This window comes from Neomonachus schauinslandi, chromosome 8, assembly GCF_002201575.2.
Source record: "Neomonachus schauinslandi chromosome 8, ASM220157v2, whole genome shotgun sequence".
NCBI lineage: Eukaryota > Metazoa > Chordata > Mammalia > Carnivora > Phocidae > Neomonachus > Neomonachus schauinslandi.
Window position 1 is genome coordinate 9,603,987 of NC_058410.1, and position 17,416 is coordinate 9,621,402.

The 17,416-nt window shown below is 39.9% G+C and overlaps 2 protein-coding genes across 2 annotated transcripts in view; one reads left to right on the top strand and one right to left on the bottom strand.

The window, feature by feature from the left end:
• Positions 1 to 8,440: 8,440 nt before the first annotated feature.
• Positions 8,441 to 16,778, bottom strand: GTF2H5 (general transcription factor IIH subunit 5). The gene is made up of 3 exons (XM_021693434.1): positions 16,732 to 16,778; positions 15,829 to 15,901; positions 8,441 to 8,903 (listed from the first exon to the last, which is right to left on the bottom strand). Exons 2-3 carry the CDS (start codon positions 15,861 to 15,863, stop codon positions 8,723 to 8,725), a joined length of 216 nt encoding a protein of 71 aa, XP_021549109.1. The 5' UTR covers positions 15,864 to 15,901; positions 16,732 to 16,778; the 3' UTR covers positions 8,441 to 8,722.
• Positions 16,779 to 16,946: 168 nt separating this feature from the next.
• The window catches only part of SERAC1 (serine active site containing 1), a 57,820-nt gene continuing 57,350 nt past the window's right edge, over positions 16,947 to 17,416 (top strand). Inside the window, exon 1 of the mRNA XM_021693106.2 lies at positions 16,947 to 17,000. The gene's annotated coding sequence lies outside the window, so the exon portion shown is untranslated. The remainder of the gene's footprint in view (positions 17,001 to 17,416) is intronic.

A 17,416-nucleotide genomic window follows, 5' to 3' on the forward strand; every position in this document is an offset into this window, starting at 1 on the left:
TCAAATATAAATAAAGTCCTTAAAAAAAAGAAAAGGACTTGAGGCTGTACTATCTATTTTCTCCAGAAATCAGATATTTATAAATTTATTTACAGACACAGAATCTTCAAACCTTAAGATTATGCTTTTTCATTACGTAACCACAATGATCAAGCAGGTCGTCTCTGGTTCTAGGATAAAGTTGAACAAGAGGACAACCACTAACCACCACGACAATCATATGCATTGACCACTGTCTTCTGGTGACCAAACGTCAGGTCAGAGGGTTGCCCGCTCAGGATAGGATTAGAATAAAGTAGTGTATGTTCCCAATGAACATCTGCAGGGAGATAGAGCAACAGGATGGCCTTCATTTTATTTTTATCTACATAACTGGACCCTATGCCTCTGAAGTTAGGCTATGTGCACTCCTGGGAAGCACACAGCAAGGTGCTAGAGAACACATGGGTGTCACAGGATAAACATAGCACATCCACATCTGTCTCAGAGCATCAGTTTTTCTCAGAAGTTTTGAAGAGTTTTGAATGTTTGTACTTTTGTACAGGCACATGCAGGTGAGTAACTGAATTCTGCTCTCCATGTTGCCAAATGAGGACTAAATCTGTCTTATTCTATATATCCTGAGCTTGTTTTTTTTAAAAGAGATTTTATTTACTTATTTGAGAGAGCAAGAGCAGGGCTCCGGAGGGACAGAAGGAGAGGGAGAAATAGACGCCCCACTGAGCAAGGAACCCAATGTGGGGCTGGAGCCTATTGCGGGGCTCGATCCCAGGACCCCGGGATCATGACCTGAGCCAAAGGCAGATGCTTAACCGACTGAGCCACCGGTGCCCTTATCCTGAGCTTGTTATGCAGTATCTGGCATTTAGTAGGTGTGCAATAAACATTTGTTGAATGAATGAAAAAAGCATGGATATTAATTGATTTTATTATGTTCTAATGTTTTTACATAGAGAATTTGGTGAAGATATTATACTTTGCAAAGCCCATGATTGTAAATTAGCTGTTTCTGGGGGAACACCTCCTCTATGGGCTGTCCATATCCATCCACGTGGTTACCTGTTATGCCTATATGATGCAACGGTTTTCCTGGCCACAGTTGGCTCGGAGCAATGAGCTCTTCCTAGGAAATTAGGCACTGGGACCAAGAGAGCTTAGTATCAGTCTGGCAGGAATCTTCAATGGACAGATATGAACCTAACAGATGTGGGACACCATGTTCCCTCTTGAATTTAAGCATGAGAAGCAGAGAAAGTTGATCCTCGCTGGAAGAAGAGAGGGGCCAGAAGATCTTTGGTTTTAGCTTATACAGGAGGATCAGCTGCATCCTGTCCTTGGGTTTTCCTTTATCAGACACACCTCATAATAATTTTTTTTTTTTTGCTTAATCTAACTGAAGTATATTTCAGTTAATTAGAGCTAAAAGAGGTAAGTTGATATGCTGGTGAGGAAACTTTCAAATTGTCCAGTGCTTGTTATATTATTACCTACATTTTCCACATAAAGAAATCATGATTTAGAAAAGTTTAAGAATTTGCCCCAAGTCACCAACGATTAAATGGCAAAACTGAGATTCAAATACATAATTCTTGATACCAATATTTGTGCTATTAACATTACCCTATACTTTATTATTTATTGAAACAAATGTAGGGCATATTATGCACTAGAAGAAAATATTCACATTTTGAAACTTTTAAGAAAATCTTCAAAAATACACAAAAAAGCAGGCAGAACAGCATGGCAGCCCCAGTGACCTGTGACCCAGCTTTGACATGTTGCCAGTCTTGGTTCATCTAGCCCCATCCCCACCCCCACCATACTTAACATCTTATGTTAGTTATGGTCCATTTATTACAACCGAAAAACAATGCTGGTAATTATTACCTAAACTGCACACTTTACACAAATTTTCTTGGTTTCTACCTAATGCCCCTCTCCTATTCCAGATCCCATCTGCAATCTCCTTCACATACGCATCATGTCTCCTTCATCTCTTGTGGTCTGTAAGCTTCTTAGTCTTGGCCTGTTTTTCATGACCTTGATGGGTTTGAGTCCTGGTCTGGTATTCTGTAGAATTCCCTTCAATTTGTTTGTCTGATGTTTTTCTCAAGGTTAAGACTGGGATCACGATTTTTTTTGTTTTGTTTTTTAGGAAGAAAACTACAGAGGTGAAGTGCCCTTCTCATCACATCATTTTAGAGGTACATGCTCTCAAGCTGACTTATGTCTGATGTTAATCCTGATTACTTGACTAATACAGTATTTTCCAGGTTAGTCTGCCATCCAGTTACTTTCTAACCCTGTCCAAATCTATTCTTGGAAGCAAGTCATTAATAGTGCAGCCCACACTTACGGCAGGGCACTAAGCTCCACCCAGACCGGACAGCATCTATAGAAATCATTTGGAATTCTGTAAGAAAGCCCCCAGGTGATTTTAAAAGTTGAGAATCACTGATCTAAGCCAATTATGATTATTCCATTCATCTTTGCCAGTGAGTGGTCTAGGGAAGGACATGTGGGAAGATTCTAGGAAAGATTTTTCTCCCTGATAAAAAGAAACAGTTCTACCAGAAGGACGTTTTTTCCTTGTTTTGTCTGCAGGCAAGTGGAGCCTTCCTTTCTTTGGGCTCCTGCCGTGCACGTGTAATCCTTGCAGCAGCAGCAGACAGTAAGCCAGGAATGAAAAGCCAGCATGATTAGGACGGCAGAGCAGAAGAGGGTTGAACTCCCTGGAACCGCCAATTAAACTTCATTATTGCTTAAGTCACTCTTAGTTGGTGTTCTGTTCCTTGAAGTCAGAGACATTTCTGATACATGGTGCCTCATCCTCCTTTATTACAACTGTGTCTATCCTTCACATCTAGGACATGGCAGGCACTTATTTTTTGAATGAAGGCTGAATGAATGGAAAAAGCTATTATAATAACATAGAATATCAATGTAACTAATGCCAACATATTTTCCAGTTACACTTTGTACTTCATTTCTTCTCTCAAAGTTATATACATTCTGACATTGGAAGAAAAAAATGTTAGCGTAACAAGTTTTTTGGATGTGTGTTTGTCAAGTTCAAAATGAAGTTTAATACATGTATAGTTATTAATTTTTAGGACTTATTAACCAAAAAATCTCTAGTGTTGTTGGGAAACAATACTTTTCATACAGCAATGAGACTGAAACACTATTACATCATGCAAGAGTGCAGAGGAATCGTGCAAATACAATGCTGAGTGACAGATGCCAAGCACAACAGTACATGCTGCTTGACTGCACTGATATAAAGTTAAAAAAGAAGCGAGACAAATCTGTGCTATTCAAAGTCAGGACAGGGTTTACCCTTGGGTCGGTTGTGACAGCAGGTGTTTTGTATGGGAGGGTTTCTTGGATGGTGGTTTAATTTTCTTTTCCTTGATCTGGGTGCTGTTAGAGAGGTGTGTTCAGTTGGTGAAAATTCAGAGATCTGTACATTTCTGATTTGTGCATTTTTGTTTGTATGTTATACTTCAATGAAAAAGTGTGCTTGAAAAATTCAACCTGAAAATTTCTATCTATCGCATCTTATTGATCAACTGGAGCAGCTAAATATCTTAAGCTATGTTTACTTAAAATACCACAACATGGTTTGCTGTTTTTAGCAAAATTTAGACGGAGGGAAAACTAGCTTATTGCAGGAAGTCTCCAACTTATGAACATAAACTGTCTTTGTATAACAGCTCATTTACAATTCAGTTGTTACAAATGGTATTTGCCCACTGGTTTAGTGTTAGAATAAAGGGTAGGGTAAAGGCCAACCTGTAAAAATAATGAAGCTGAAATACCATAAATTTTCCATTAAACATGAGGTGTGTAATGACCCATTACACATACACAAGACTGAAACAGCTTTCGAAAATAAATATAAAAAGATAAAAACACAGTTTTTAAATCCATTAGATCAGCAGAAGTGCTGGCAAGGATGTGGAGAAACAGAACTTTCACATTTCGCTGGTATAGTTTTAATTGACTCAACTATTTTGGAGAATAATCTGGCAAGATTTCTTGAAGGTCAAAGTGTGTCTGACCCTTGACCCAATAACTCCATTTCTGAGAAACAATGCACAACACTTGCACAGGGGGAGAGACACAGAAAAATGCTCGCTGTAGTAACATTCAGAGATCCCCTAAAAGTTTATCAATAAAGGAGCAGATGTGTAAATCGTACGTATTCACATGACTGGACAGTAAGTTACAATGAATGAACTGAATCCAAATATGTAACATGACAGATCTCAAAAATAGTGGGAAAAGAATTATAGAATGGTGGTTTACATGATTCTATCTCTTATGTATCATCTATGTTTAAAACATACAAGAGTATGTATTTCTGATGGATACATACTAATATAAGCAAAAGCCATGGATGATGATTCATCAACGTCAGGGTCACATTTGTATTGGGAAAGTAAAAAAAGAAGACTGTGATTGAGGAAGAATACAAACAGGACTTCAATTCTGTAATTGTTTTATTTCTCTTAAATAATCAGAATTAATATGAATGTTAACCTTGCATGGTACAGATGTTACGTGATTCAATCTGTTTATGTCTGTGTGGATGCCAGCAAGCCCCCACATGCCTGACCCCAAGACAGTGAGTGACCTGACCTGCACAGACCCACCAACCTTTGCCCCACGTTCTCCTTATATGAACCCAGAAGTATTTTCAGCACTTCAGCAACACTCCTTGAAATGTTAGTCCCATCTTCCCAGTGTTGGCTTCACTGAAATAAATTCCTTTCTTATTTTACCACTGTCTCTCTGCCTTTGGATTTTGTCAGCAGCCAGGAGCCGGATCTAGTTTGGGAGCCCTGGAGCCGGGTGCTCTTGCACCCTTGGGCCCTGGGGACAGTCTCGGAAAAATGAACTGTTTGGGTATTTCCCAACAAGATTCAAGTTGCCCAAGAGCAGCTTCAAGATTAGTGAAGGTAGTGGGCCACAGTATGCTATGTATCCAATGCTCATTTTCTAAGAATTCCCCTCCTCCCCCATCTGCTCATTCTCACTGCATTGATTATGCAGAAATTTTTTAAAGTGTCCTTGGGTGTGTGTGTGGGTGTGTGCTGAAATCCCAACCCATCTTCTGCTGTGCTCTTCTAGATTCAAAGTAACTAAAGTTCAGAATCATGTGCCTGACACGTTAACTTACAATCACCAAACTGTTTCTGAGGACAGGTATTCTTATTTTCAGAGAGAAATTCAATGACCTGTCCAAGATCCCAGGGCCAGCAAGCAGGGAGCAGACATTTGGATGCAGGCTGTCCCTTAATCACTTTCCTATAGTGAGAATAAAGTACTTAAAAAGCTTATTCAGTAACCTCACCAATAGATCTTTCAGTGTTATCTTTGCTGCAAATGAAGTAGTTACATACACGTGAGAATGTTTATTGACTATATTTGCAAACGGCATAATTTTTTCACTTTTAAAATATATCCTCTTCCTATGTGTTAAGATAGGAGAATGTTAAGAGAATGATCCCAGTATTCTAGTTAAATCAGAAGGAATCATATCAGAACTTTTATTTAGTTTCTTGAGAGGTAAATGAGGTTTATTGAGTAACTACAAACTAGAGTAAGTACACACTATTTACCATCTTTTCAGAAAATAATAAAGTTATGTCAAATCACCTGTTACAGCTGATGTTAAGCAATAGAATCATTAATAATTTTGATTACCATCTGTGGTGTCTATCAGCAATAAAGGGGAGTAGTCTTTGTTGCCCATTATCAGTAGTGTTCAATTACTGTTCACCAAAACTGATTCCTCAATATACATTTTTACATTAACTGTGATGCATACTTAGGATGCTTGGAATTTTAAAGTGATCACATTAAATTTCACAAGGAAATCAGGGTTCAAGGAATTAAGAATTTTGACCTGATACAGTATGTAAGGAAAAAAAAACCTATCAAGAAGTTAGAAATTAGTATAACTCTAAGTATCACAATTTTAGTACACAGATATCTGTGACTGGTCACCTAACTTCCGTCAATTAAAATGATTCTTTTTTGCAAGTAAGACAATTTAGTTAATACTACCTTTTCATAATATTCAGGACTTTATTTTTAAAAGACAGTAGTCAATTTCTCCACTACCAAGCAGCCTATGTCTCTTATTCTCAACATCTAAAGTGTACCAAATCAAATAATGTCAATCAGATTCCAAAAAGGAAAGTCTAGGTAAAATGTCAGTTGGTTATGTCCTATTCTCTCGTAGTTGAACAAATCAACTAAATAGCTGCAAGTGGGCTTCCTAGTGTCACAATGTCCTATCTTTCTTAATGCAGTGTCCAGAGAGAAATACTTAACATTTGCTCCAATATGACTTTTTTAAAAAACGAGAGCTGGGGTGCCTGGGTGGCTCAGTTAAGTCGGTTAAGTGGCTCAGTCGATTAATTTGGCTCAGGTCATGATCTTGGGGTCCTGGGATCGAGCCCCATGTTGGGCTCCCTGCTCAGTGGAGTCTGCTTCTCCCTCTCCCTCCCCTGCTTCTGCTCCCTCTTTCTCAAATAAGTAAAATCTTTGGGAAAAAAATAAAAAGATTTTCCTTCACCTAAGACTCTTTGCATTCACTGTCCAATATAGTTTTTTCCATACCTTTTAACCTGGGATTTTAAGAAAAATTTTCTTAAGGTTTCATGTTAATATAAAAGGTATTAGCTGACAAATACCTGAGGTTTATTTGAAATTGACTTAGATATGCCTGAAATACAAGATTCAGTACCATTTCAGTACAGCAGGAAATTCTCAAGAAATATATTTTCTACTCAACAAATTTTAGTACCAAATGTACCAATAATGCCACAAAATTGTTTGCACTGTTATATGAGAATCAAACTTCTGTGGATTGATTGTTTTGGTGGGAATCATGATAGATGGGTAATTATATTACAAGACCCCCAGTGGATGCCTGAAACCACAGAAAGTACTGAGCCCTATGTATACTATGTTTTTTCCTATATGTACATACCTATGACAAAGTTTAATTTATAAATTAGGCACAGTAAGAGATTAAGAACAATAATTAATAGAATAACAATAAACTGTAATTAAGGTTATGTGAATATGGTCTCTCACTCTCTCTCTTACTGTACTATACTCACCGTCTTTCCTCTTGTGGGATCCTCATGTGAGATGACAAAATGCCCATATGATGAGATGAAGTGAAGTGAATGACATAAGCATCGTGGCAGCATTAGGTTACTATCAACCTTCTGACGATAGTAAGAAGGAGAATCATCTGCTTCTGGACCTTGGTTGCTGGTGGAAAAGTGAAACCACCGATAATGGAGGACCTACTGTACCAAACAGTAGAAGCGTCCAGCTTGCGTAAGTGAGTGAAAATGGTACACAGGTGCTTTGAATAAGCACACCATACGAGGGAAGAAAACTGGGTTATGGCATCGCAAAAGTCCTCTTCTCTCTTAGAAAATTCTCATCACATGAACACATCCTAGTTAACGCTATCTTCAGGAAGGGAAGCAAAGCTCCTGTCAGTGTTATTTCTGCCTCCAAACAATCATAAAACCATATGCAACATATCTTAACCCAATCATCCCGCTTCCCACAAGACTCACTTTGTTTCTAGCTGCTCCTCCTTCCCTTTCTTTAAAATTGTAGTTGATACACAATATTCTGTTAGTTTTAGGTGTAAAACATAGTGAATTGACAATTGTATACATTACAAAATGCTCACCACGGTATGTCTACTTACCATCTGTCACCATACAATGTTATTACAATATTATTGACTATATTCCTTATGCTGTACTCTTTCTACAGTCCTTATTTCTTTTTAAAAAGAGTTTAAACGGATTCTCATATGGAATAAGGCACAAATAAAAAAGATTTTTTTTTTTTTTTTTTTTTTTAAACAAAAGAACACTTGTCCTGATGGGAAAGGAAAATGTGACCAAAAACGTTTGAACAAGGAAAAGATAAAGCTTGCAACGCAACATGCCCATTGGTTATTTCTAATCTTCTACACGTGGGGCCTGAACTCATGACCCTGAGATCAAGACCTGAGCTGAGATCAAGAGTCGGACGCTTAACCAACTAAACCACCCAGGCGCCCCAAATACTCTGTACTTTTAAAACACTGTATTTTTAGGGAAATGCAAAGTGTAGTTTACATTAATGTAACATGGTTCTCTTCCCCATCTTCTTCACCAGTACAGCTGGCCACTATGCAGATGATATTTGCAAAAACATAAATATTACCAAAGGTCCCACCTTGGCATATTTATCTAAGTAATCAATCTGGGAAGTTTCTAATTAGATCAGAACAAACCACACCCACACTACAAAATCCCACATTAAAAGGAACAAGCAAAACAAACACCTAGGTTAAACTGATAAAGGCATATTCCATTATATTCTTAATGTATTAAATTGGTATTCAAAAACCATTTACATTTATATTTTAATGTAGGATAATAAAAGCCAAATTACAGACAACCACTGAAGTTTTTTTCTTTCTTTCTTTTTTTTAAATTCTAGGGTACATGTACTGGGGAAAAAAAACAACAAAATCAGTTCAGGGACTTTTTTCTGAACAAACAACATCACAGGTTTCCCATGATATATGCCTAAGCCACTAAGTCTCATCTGTCACACAGGACACTGAATGGTGACCGTCTCTCACATTTGTTACTTGTAATTCCTAAGTGATCAATATTGAGTATCTTCACTTCTGGGTAAGAGAAAAAGCATTTTGGTCCATTAATTCACCTACTCGCTCCTGGAGGACGTTAACCAACTCTGCAATAACGAAGACATGAGTGTCATCAATGTCTTGAATGATGAACTTCTTCCCTAAGGCATTTGATTCATCCAAGTACAGCAGGAACTGCTTCATGGCAGGGTCACTGCAGAGAGAAACACATGATAACGACTCACTGAGCTGTCAAATTACACCTGAGCAATGAGAACTGGGCATGCAGAATTTTTAGGGTAACTTTAAAAGTTCTAAACTGTTACTCAATCCCTCACTCCCTCTGTCTCAAGTATTAGAACTGTTCCATCAAGTTTTAGAGAAAGAGGCCAATGATAAGATTTTAAAAGAGTAATTTGTCACTGACAAGTGAAAAAGTAATGTTCAGGGCTTTGTAGTTAATAGGGCCTAGAATCACAGCTCCCTTAACTGATTTAAAAAATTAATTTCCTTACTTGCCCATGACCATTACATTTAAGACGCCAATAGATTTTCACTATCTTGCCAGTGAAAAATTAATTTACAAAATCAGTTAAACAGTCACTGTGATAAAGCAGGGTGAACAGTAAAAGTCAGATCTGGATTCAATCTCAGTTTTATCACTTACTTGGGTGACCTTAGTATGTACTTAATCTTCAACGCCACAAAATGAGCCTACATAACAGAACTGTTATAAAAATTAGAGGGGAATAATGCCAAGGATAGTGTTTGGCTTGCAGTAGGTTCCCAAGTTTTTTTTTTTTTCCTCCTTAAAATTCTGAACTTTATAAGTTTGAACTATCACTCAGAATCTTTAAAGGAAATCCTACCAAAATCTTCTTGAGAATACTGAGCTCAAAGAAGAGACACAAATTTAATTCTATTTATTTGTGATTTTTAGTTTGGAATGAATAAAGTCACAAGGAAAAGAGGGATACAATTTCTAGGATTTACATGGGGTGCCTGGGTGGGTCAGCTGGCTAAGTGTCCAACTCTTTATTTCAGCTCAGGTCATAATCCTCAGGGTCCTGGGAGCAAGCCCCATGTTGGGCTCCGGGCTCAGCAGGGAGTCTGCTTGAGGATTCTCTCTCCCTCTTCCCACCCCCCCCCACCAGCTCTCCCACACCTGTCTCTCAAATATAAATCTAAAAATAAAAACAAAACAAATGATTTCTAGGATTTACAGAAACATGTCATAAAAACCCTGAATCACAACAAAGGACACTCTTTAGACCTAATATATGTACAATAATGTGTTTAGCAAAAAATGAGGTCAGTGTAATTTCCTGAAAAAATTAAAAACAAGTTTTACTTTTTTCAAGTACAAACTAGGTGTAAGTGAAGCTAACAAAGGTAAAGGACTTATTTCAATCACCATATGAGTATGGTTCATGGTATATTAACTATTAATAAAGTCAAGTCTTCCTAGAGATGATTTTAATTATTTTCAGTAACTTACCATTACAATGATTTTATTAACAATTTACTACACCATAAAATGTGAATAAACAAACAAGTCTGCCCACATCAGAACTGACATAAATTTTAAATTTAGTTTCTAGTATGCCTGTCATCTTACACTTAAGTTTGGAACAATAACCTGGGTTTGGCAAAATTCAGTCATATTCTATGGTTGCAGAATTAGAATGAGCATTCTAATCTGCAGAATTGATTGGTTCAGAAGTAAATTTGCTACTTTAAGCTTTATTCACTCATTCAATAAATATTTATTGAGCACCTGTCATGTGCTAGGCACTACTCTGGTCCTGGGTCTTCAGCAGTAAACAAAACAATTCAGAATTCTCCATTATGGAGCTATATTCTACTGGTAGCATTACGATCCACACACACACACACACACACACACACAAAGTAGGGAAGTAGGATGAGAAATGGCAGTGATGAAAGTGATAGGACCTTGTAAGTTTAAACAGGGGAGGCAGGAAAGGCCTTACTGAGCAGTGACATCTGAACGAACAAGAGGCAGTAAGCAAGGCATGTAGTGACTCAGGCAAGGGCGTCCTAGGCAGGGTGAAGAGTAAGGCCATGAGGCTGGAGAGGGGTGACTAAAGGGGACAGAAGTGGAAGATGAGGTCAGAAAGTTATAGCTGGGCAGATCACAAAGGGCCTTGGAGGTGATTTTAGCAGTTTGGCTTTTATTGAGTGACATGATTTAACTTACAGACTGACTTCAATTTTAAACGCAAGGATCATACTGCCTGCAGCGTTGAGAAAAGACTGGAGGGTAGTGAGGGCAAGGGTAGAAACAGGGAGACTGATGAGAAGGTGACTGTAGTAACCCAGGCAAGAGATGATAATGGTTTGGACCCACATGGTAACAGTGAGGGGAGAAGTGTCTGGATTCTATAGACATATGTTGAATGTAAAGCCTGCCTAACTTGCTGAAACTAGACTCCAGCTTTGAAGGAGAAGAATTAAGGAGACTCTCAACATTTTCAGTCAGAGCAAATGAAAAAGTGGAGTTGCCTTTTACTGAGATGAGGAGGAAGGAGGAAGAACAGGTTTGCTGGGAAAATCAAGAGTGGGGTTTTGGGCATGTTACCTGTGAGATGCCTACTGGCACCCAAGTGAAAAAACTGAGTAGGAAAGTGGATAGACAATTCCGGATTTCAGCAGCGAAGTCCGGACTGAAGAGAAAAAGTCAGTCATCAAGCTCTGACAAGGGAATTAACACAGCTACAGAGAAGGGACCAAGGACCAAGACCCAGTCTCCCTAATATCAAAAGGTTAGGAAGAAAAGGACAAATGAGCCAAGTAGATTATAAAGCAGTGACCACTGAGGTAGGAAGAAAACCCTGAGTCCTGGAAGGTAAGTGAACAAAGGACATTCAAGAAGAGGAAGCGATCCAGTGTGTCAGGTGCTGGTGACAGGAACAGTAAGAGAAGGATTGAGACCTAAGTGACAGGGGGACTTGCAAATGCGCTTTGAATTAGCACATTGGTGTTTTCAAATTTTGCCTTTTGCATACTATCCTTGCTCATTTAGCCATCTCTTGTAACACCTCAGCTACATATTACTTCTTATTTTTCTTTAAATTGCCTTTAAATCAACTTTTAAGCTTAACTTTGCCAGGTATGAATCACCAGTCATCCCACTGTGTTTTTATCCTCAAATAAATTAAACTGGTCATATAAAAACAATTTTTGTGTTCTCCCCCTCCCTTTTGCGTTCTACTACAAACCATCTTGAACCAGTACCATTCCCCATACCTGGGGAAACACTGCTAACTGACAAATGAGATACCTACAAAGTGACTGGTGAGACACTGAAATAACTACTTCCCTTATTAACCGCTTCAATTCAACTTTTTGAAAGGAAAACAGCAAGCAATTTGAGACTGAATTCTCAAGCATGTACCTGAAATATAATTTATAATGATTCAAAAGGACAAAGTTTAAGGGACTTTTATTATGAAACATTAAGGGAACTTGAATATCTTGCCTGCATACAGGGCTATTTATTTTACTTCCTCATGAAGAGATTCTATGGGAGAACCTGCTGGTAAGAGAAAAACAAAACCAAGTGCCCATAGACATACTTGGTTAAAGTCCTGGGATCAGGGCTAGTGAGCAAGAAAAAAAGGTCTTTGACCTGGAGATGTGAAGGCAGATATCAATCAAACTCCCTCCTACATAACCTGAGTGAGTTTAACCTCTATAAAACATGATTCTAAAAAGTATTACACCACAAAGGCTCTACCAGGATGACATAGTTAGATGTAAAGCAGATCAGAGACTTCACTGGTCACCTGCACAAAATTGTCAGCACTGTCCATCCCATCAGAATGATAGTCTTGGGGGAGGGGGCGGGGGGATGGGTTAACCCGGTGATGGGTATTAAAGACGGCACGTACCGAATGGAGCACTGGGTGTTATACTCAAACAAGGAATCATGGAACACCACATCAAAAACTAACGATGTAATGTATGGTGATTAACATAGTAAAATAAAAAAAAGTGAAAAAAAAAAAGAATGATAATCTTGGCTCAGGCAATGGTAAACTATCCTTCCTGATAATAATTAGCTAACAGGTATAATTACTTAAAAATCTTAAAAGTATTTCTCCAAATTCTGTATGTCCTGAGAACAGAATGTTTTAGAAAACTGTTATTGAACATGAAATGGCTTTGTTTGCTTATTTCCTTTTTAAAAGCATTTTCCAAAGTGTTTTTGGAATAAGTGTATTGTCCAGCTTGAGATATAGTTACCTTTATTAGGGTTCAGCATATTGTAGGTGCTCAATAAATATTTGCAATGAATAGGGTCTTAAGAGAAAGAAAGGGCCAACACAGGGGACACTGAGCTAACCAGAATAACAGTCCCAAGTTCCCAATATGACATACAATAGGTTTATTCTTAGAAAGACATGACGCTAAAGAAGACTAACCCCAAGCCCAGCTAAGTCAACCAAAATATGTATGACATATGAAATCACTGAGCCTCTCCATGTCTTAGGGTCCTAGGTAGTAAGATGGAGACAGTGGTACTTATATTTAGAGAATATATCTAAAAACACTTTGCTCATAGTAGATACTCAAATGAAGAGCAATTAAAATGCCAAGAGTTTCTGGGTGTGTGGGAGGATATAGGTAGAAAGGTTTAAATTACCCATTTCTACCCCTATTAAGGATTTGCTGTTCCAAAAATATTTTTGTTATTACTAGCCTGTGTATATGATATTCTAAGAATATGCATGCACACATTCTTTTTAAAAACTTAACACAATAAGGGGGCGCCTGGGTGGCTCAGTTGGTGCAGCGTCTGCCTTTGGCTCAGGTCATGATTCTAGGGTCCTGGGATCGAGCCCTCTGTCGGGCTCCCTGCTTATCAGGGAGCCTGCTTCTCCCTCTCCCTCTGCCTGCTGCTCCCCCTGCTGTGCTGTCAAATAAATAAATAAAAAATCTTAAAAATGGGGATAATACCTATATCTGGGGGGCACCTGCATGGCTCAGTTGGTTGAGTGTCTGCCTTTGGCTCGGGTCATGATCCCAGGATACTGGGATTGAGCCCCATGTCAGGCTCTCTGCTCAGTGGGGAGCCTGCTTCTCCTCCTCTCTTTCACTATCTGTATCTCTCTCAAATAAATAAAATCTTAAAAAAAAAATACCTATATTTCATAGGGTGGTTGTGAGAACTGAGTAGTACCATGTGCTTAGGATAGTATCTGGTAAATGCTCAGTGTCATTTCATGAAGGCATTCAGACCTTTTTATTTACCATTGTATTACACAATGTCATTGTCCCATATCACTTAAAAATGTTTTCAATACTTTAATTGCTACATTATTTGATTATAAAAATGTCACAATCAATGCTTAAGTTAGTGATTCGACATTTCAAGATTTCCATTCAACACCTGGTGCTCATCACCACAAGTGCACTCCTTACTCCCCATCATCATGTTTGTTCTCTATAATTAAGAGTCTGTTTCTTGATTTGTCTTGCTTTTTTCCCCTCTGCTTATTTGGTTTAAATTCCACATGAGTGAAATCACATGGTATTTATCTTTCTCTGACCGACTTGTTTCGCTTACCATTACACTCTCTAGCTCTACCCTCAACACTTTGTTTTATTAGCACATTCAATTACCTACATTTTTTTTTTTAAAGATTTGAGAAAGAGTGCGTGCATGCACGCCAGCGCACTCTGGGGTGGGGGGAGAGGCAGAGAGAGGGAGAATCAGAGACTCTTAAGCAGACTTCCCGCTAAGTGGGGAACCCCGATGCAAGAGGGCTGTACGCCAATCTGAAATCTATTCCACCTCTCTACTAAAACAGTTCTCATTAAAAAAAAAACAAAAAAAGAGAAAAAAAAGAAATCGCTGACTTCTAGTGTGTCTTCATCTTATTCCATCTCTCATCACCACTGGACATGGCCCACTCACCTTTATGAAACATTCCCTCTTAGCTTCCCTCCTACATCACTGGCTCTTCTTCTTGTCTTTGTCTATTCAAACATTAAATCTGCACTGCTCAGTACGGAGCACTTGAAATGTGGCCAGCCTGTGAGATGGGCTGTGAAAGTAAACTCCACACTGGATTTTGAAGCTGTCGTATGAAAAAAGACTCAGCAAAATTTTGAAATCTTAGTAAGAACTTTGAAGATTTAGAACATGTCGAAATATTTTGGACACAGTGGGTCAAATAAAACATATTAATTTCACCTGCTTCAAATTACTCTTAATGTGGTTAATAGAAGATTTAAGACTACATATATGGCTCACATTATATTTCTATAGGACAACGCTGTCCTAAATGCCAGAGTATCCTACAGTTTGGTTTTGCTCCTCCCCCAGCCTTCCCATCACAAACAAGTAGAGACTGAGCAAGAACTGGTCCAATAGTTTAGTTTTTCAGACTATGTGATAACAAAGCCCTTAATAGCTTCCTTTGAGGAATTCATTGCTACCCATTAAGGTTTCTAGCTTCTCCTATGAAATGTGTGCCTAGTTTAGACAACCTTCAACTGGCTCTTGATTTTCTTCCTTTTTCAAGACCACAGTTTGTGATGGTGAAGACATAGGCAGACCTTAAAATTCTAGTCAATCCCTGATGGTTGGAGGACAATATGAGCACTGTTCCTCTAAAGAGTGTTGATCTAAAAAATACACTGCCCCAGACCAAAACATGCTGGAAATATGCCAATTACATCAACTGGACTGAGACATTGAAATCTGGCACCAGGAAGAAACGCAGCAATACAATCTGTCTCACTTGTTATATAAAAAAATGAAGTTGAGAAAGCTGAAAGACTTGATTCCTTTAGATCTTTTTTTTTTTTTTAAAAGATTTTATTTATTTATTTGACAGTGACACAGTGAGAGAGGGAACACAAGCAGGGGGAGTGGGAGAGGGAGAAGCAGGCTTCCCACCGAGCAGGGAGCCCGATGTGGGGCTCGATTCCAGGACGCTGGAATCATGACCTGAGCTGAAGGCTGACCTTTAACGACTGAGCCACCCAGGCGCCCCTGATTCCTTTAGATCTTAGAACAAAACGAAAACATGGATTCTAGAGGAGGTACATATATATCAAGATTAAATATGGAGATTTAAATTTCATTAAGTATCAAAACTACTAACCATTCTATTAGCACTCCTTTCAAGACGTTGACCATCTTTTCCCAGTCAGAAGGTGCAGATGACCTTTAAAATGCTAATAAAAAAGGTAAAATAAAAAAACATCAACTTTCTCAATATACTTTGGAGATTTGCCTCTTGAAATGAGGCAAAATATTAAATGTCACATTAAACATTTAAGTCTATGAAAAACATAGGGCTAACATTAACATAGATATTCTGATTTTTAAAAAATTAAGATGAGTCTATTGGAATATTAATGCAGAAATCTTACTTGCAAATGCTATCCAAGTCAATCCTAATCAAAGCAAGCAACCTAACTCTACGCCCGAGTACCCAAACCAAGTTTAGAACACGAGTCACAAGATTTCTAGTCCCACCCAGGATAATGATAAAGGGTAAGATTCCGGGAGGCAGAAATCACAGAATGGTAGCTGTGAAAGGGATGGTGAGGACGACTATCTCATTTCACAGATGAGATGGAGCGAAGAGACTAAGCCATAGCTCCGGGGGGGGGGGGGGGGGGAGGGAGAGAGAGAGAGGAAGGGGTTGGGAGAGGGAGAGAGAAGCCAGGTCTCCAGATCTCATGTTCTTTTACCACATAAATCAGGTTCCCCAATGATCTGCCGAGGAGGAAAATATCCCACGCAGCGGACGCCAACTTAATCCTTAAACTTCACCTGGACGCGAGCCATTACCCGTAATGAAATCCACGGTTCAATTACTGCGGGAAGCCTCCAAGCCTCTTCAGGAAGGGCCCCGAGAGGTGCCGGACACCGCCCCGTACCCCAGCACTCGGAGGACAGGCTTCTAGGACTTTTCTCCCCCTCCCCTCTTTCCTCGGGAGCCCTCGGTTTTCCACGCACCCCACTTTCCCCTCTCGCTGGGAGAGCCAACACCACGTACCTCCACACTCAAAACCAGCAGCACTTCGGCCTTGCCAAGTGTGCCTGCGCCGGCTACGTCATCGGTCAGCGACGCTCTTGTGGGTGGGGCACGCCGGCGGGAGGCGGAGCGCGAGCAGGGTTGAGGGGGCGGGGCGCGACGGGGGTGGTATCACGTGCCGCCGGTAGCCAGCTGGAGGGCTCCGGCTGGGAACCGCCGGGAAAGGTGGGCTCCCTGTTGCCTGGGTCGGCGGTGAGCGGCTGAGGGCTGGCCGAGTCCGCGTGCGGCAGGTAGGAAGGGGAGCCCGGGCTCGTGGGGGTCGGGCGAGGGCTTCGGCGAAGTCGGCACAGCGGGGAGCGGGGAGGCGGCGCGGGGGCGCGGCCCCTGACACACCGGCTGACCCGTCGACCTGCAGCCGGGAGAGAGGGCCTCTCCGAGCCTGGGCCGCCCGACTATTCTTTCCCGGTCGCTGCCCAGCTCTGGTTCCTCCCTGAGGCCCCTAAAGCACCTGCCGGTACCGTCAGCCCTCACTGGGTAGTCACGGAAGGATGATGAGAAGGAGTAAGAAACAGTTTCATTGAAATCGGAACCTGCCAGACCACAGCTTCTAGCTGTGACCCGAGAGGGTGCATAGATCGAATGCTGATAGGTTTTTAAACCCCGAACCGTCATTGTAAGACCCCAGAGGGTTCTAAAATTAATCCTT

Bases quoted from the DNA above. Each gene is read 5' to 3' on its own strand.
- GTF2H5 (XM_021693434.1), bottom strand. From the start codon at position 15,863: ATGGTCAACGTCTTGAAAGGAGTGCTAATAGAATG. The intron at 8,904-15,828 runs GTTAGTAGTTTT...TTCTCTCTGCAG, and splicing joins AAAGGAGTGCTAATAGAATG to TGACCCTGCCATGAAGCAGT.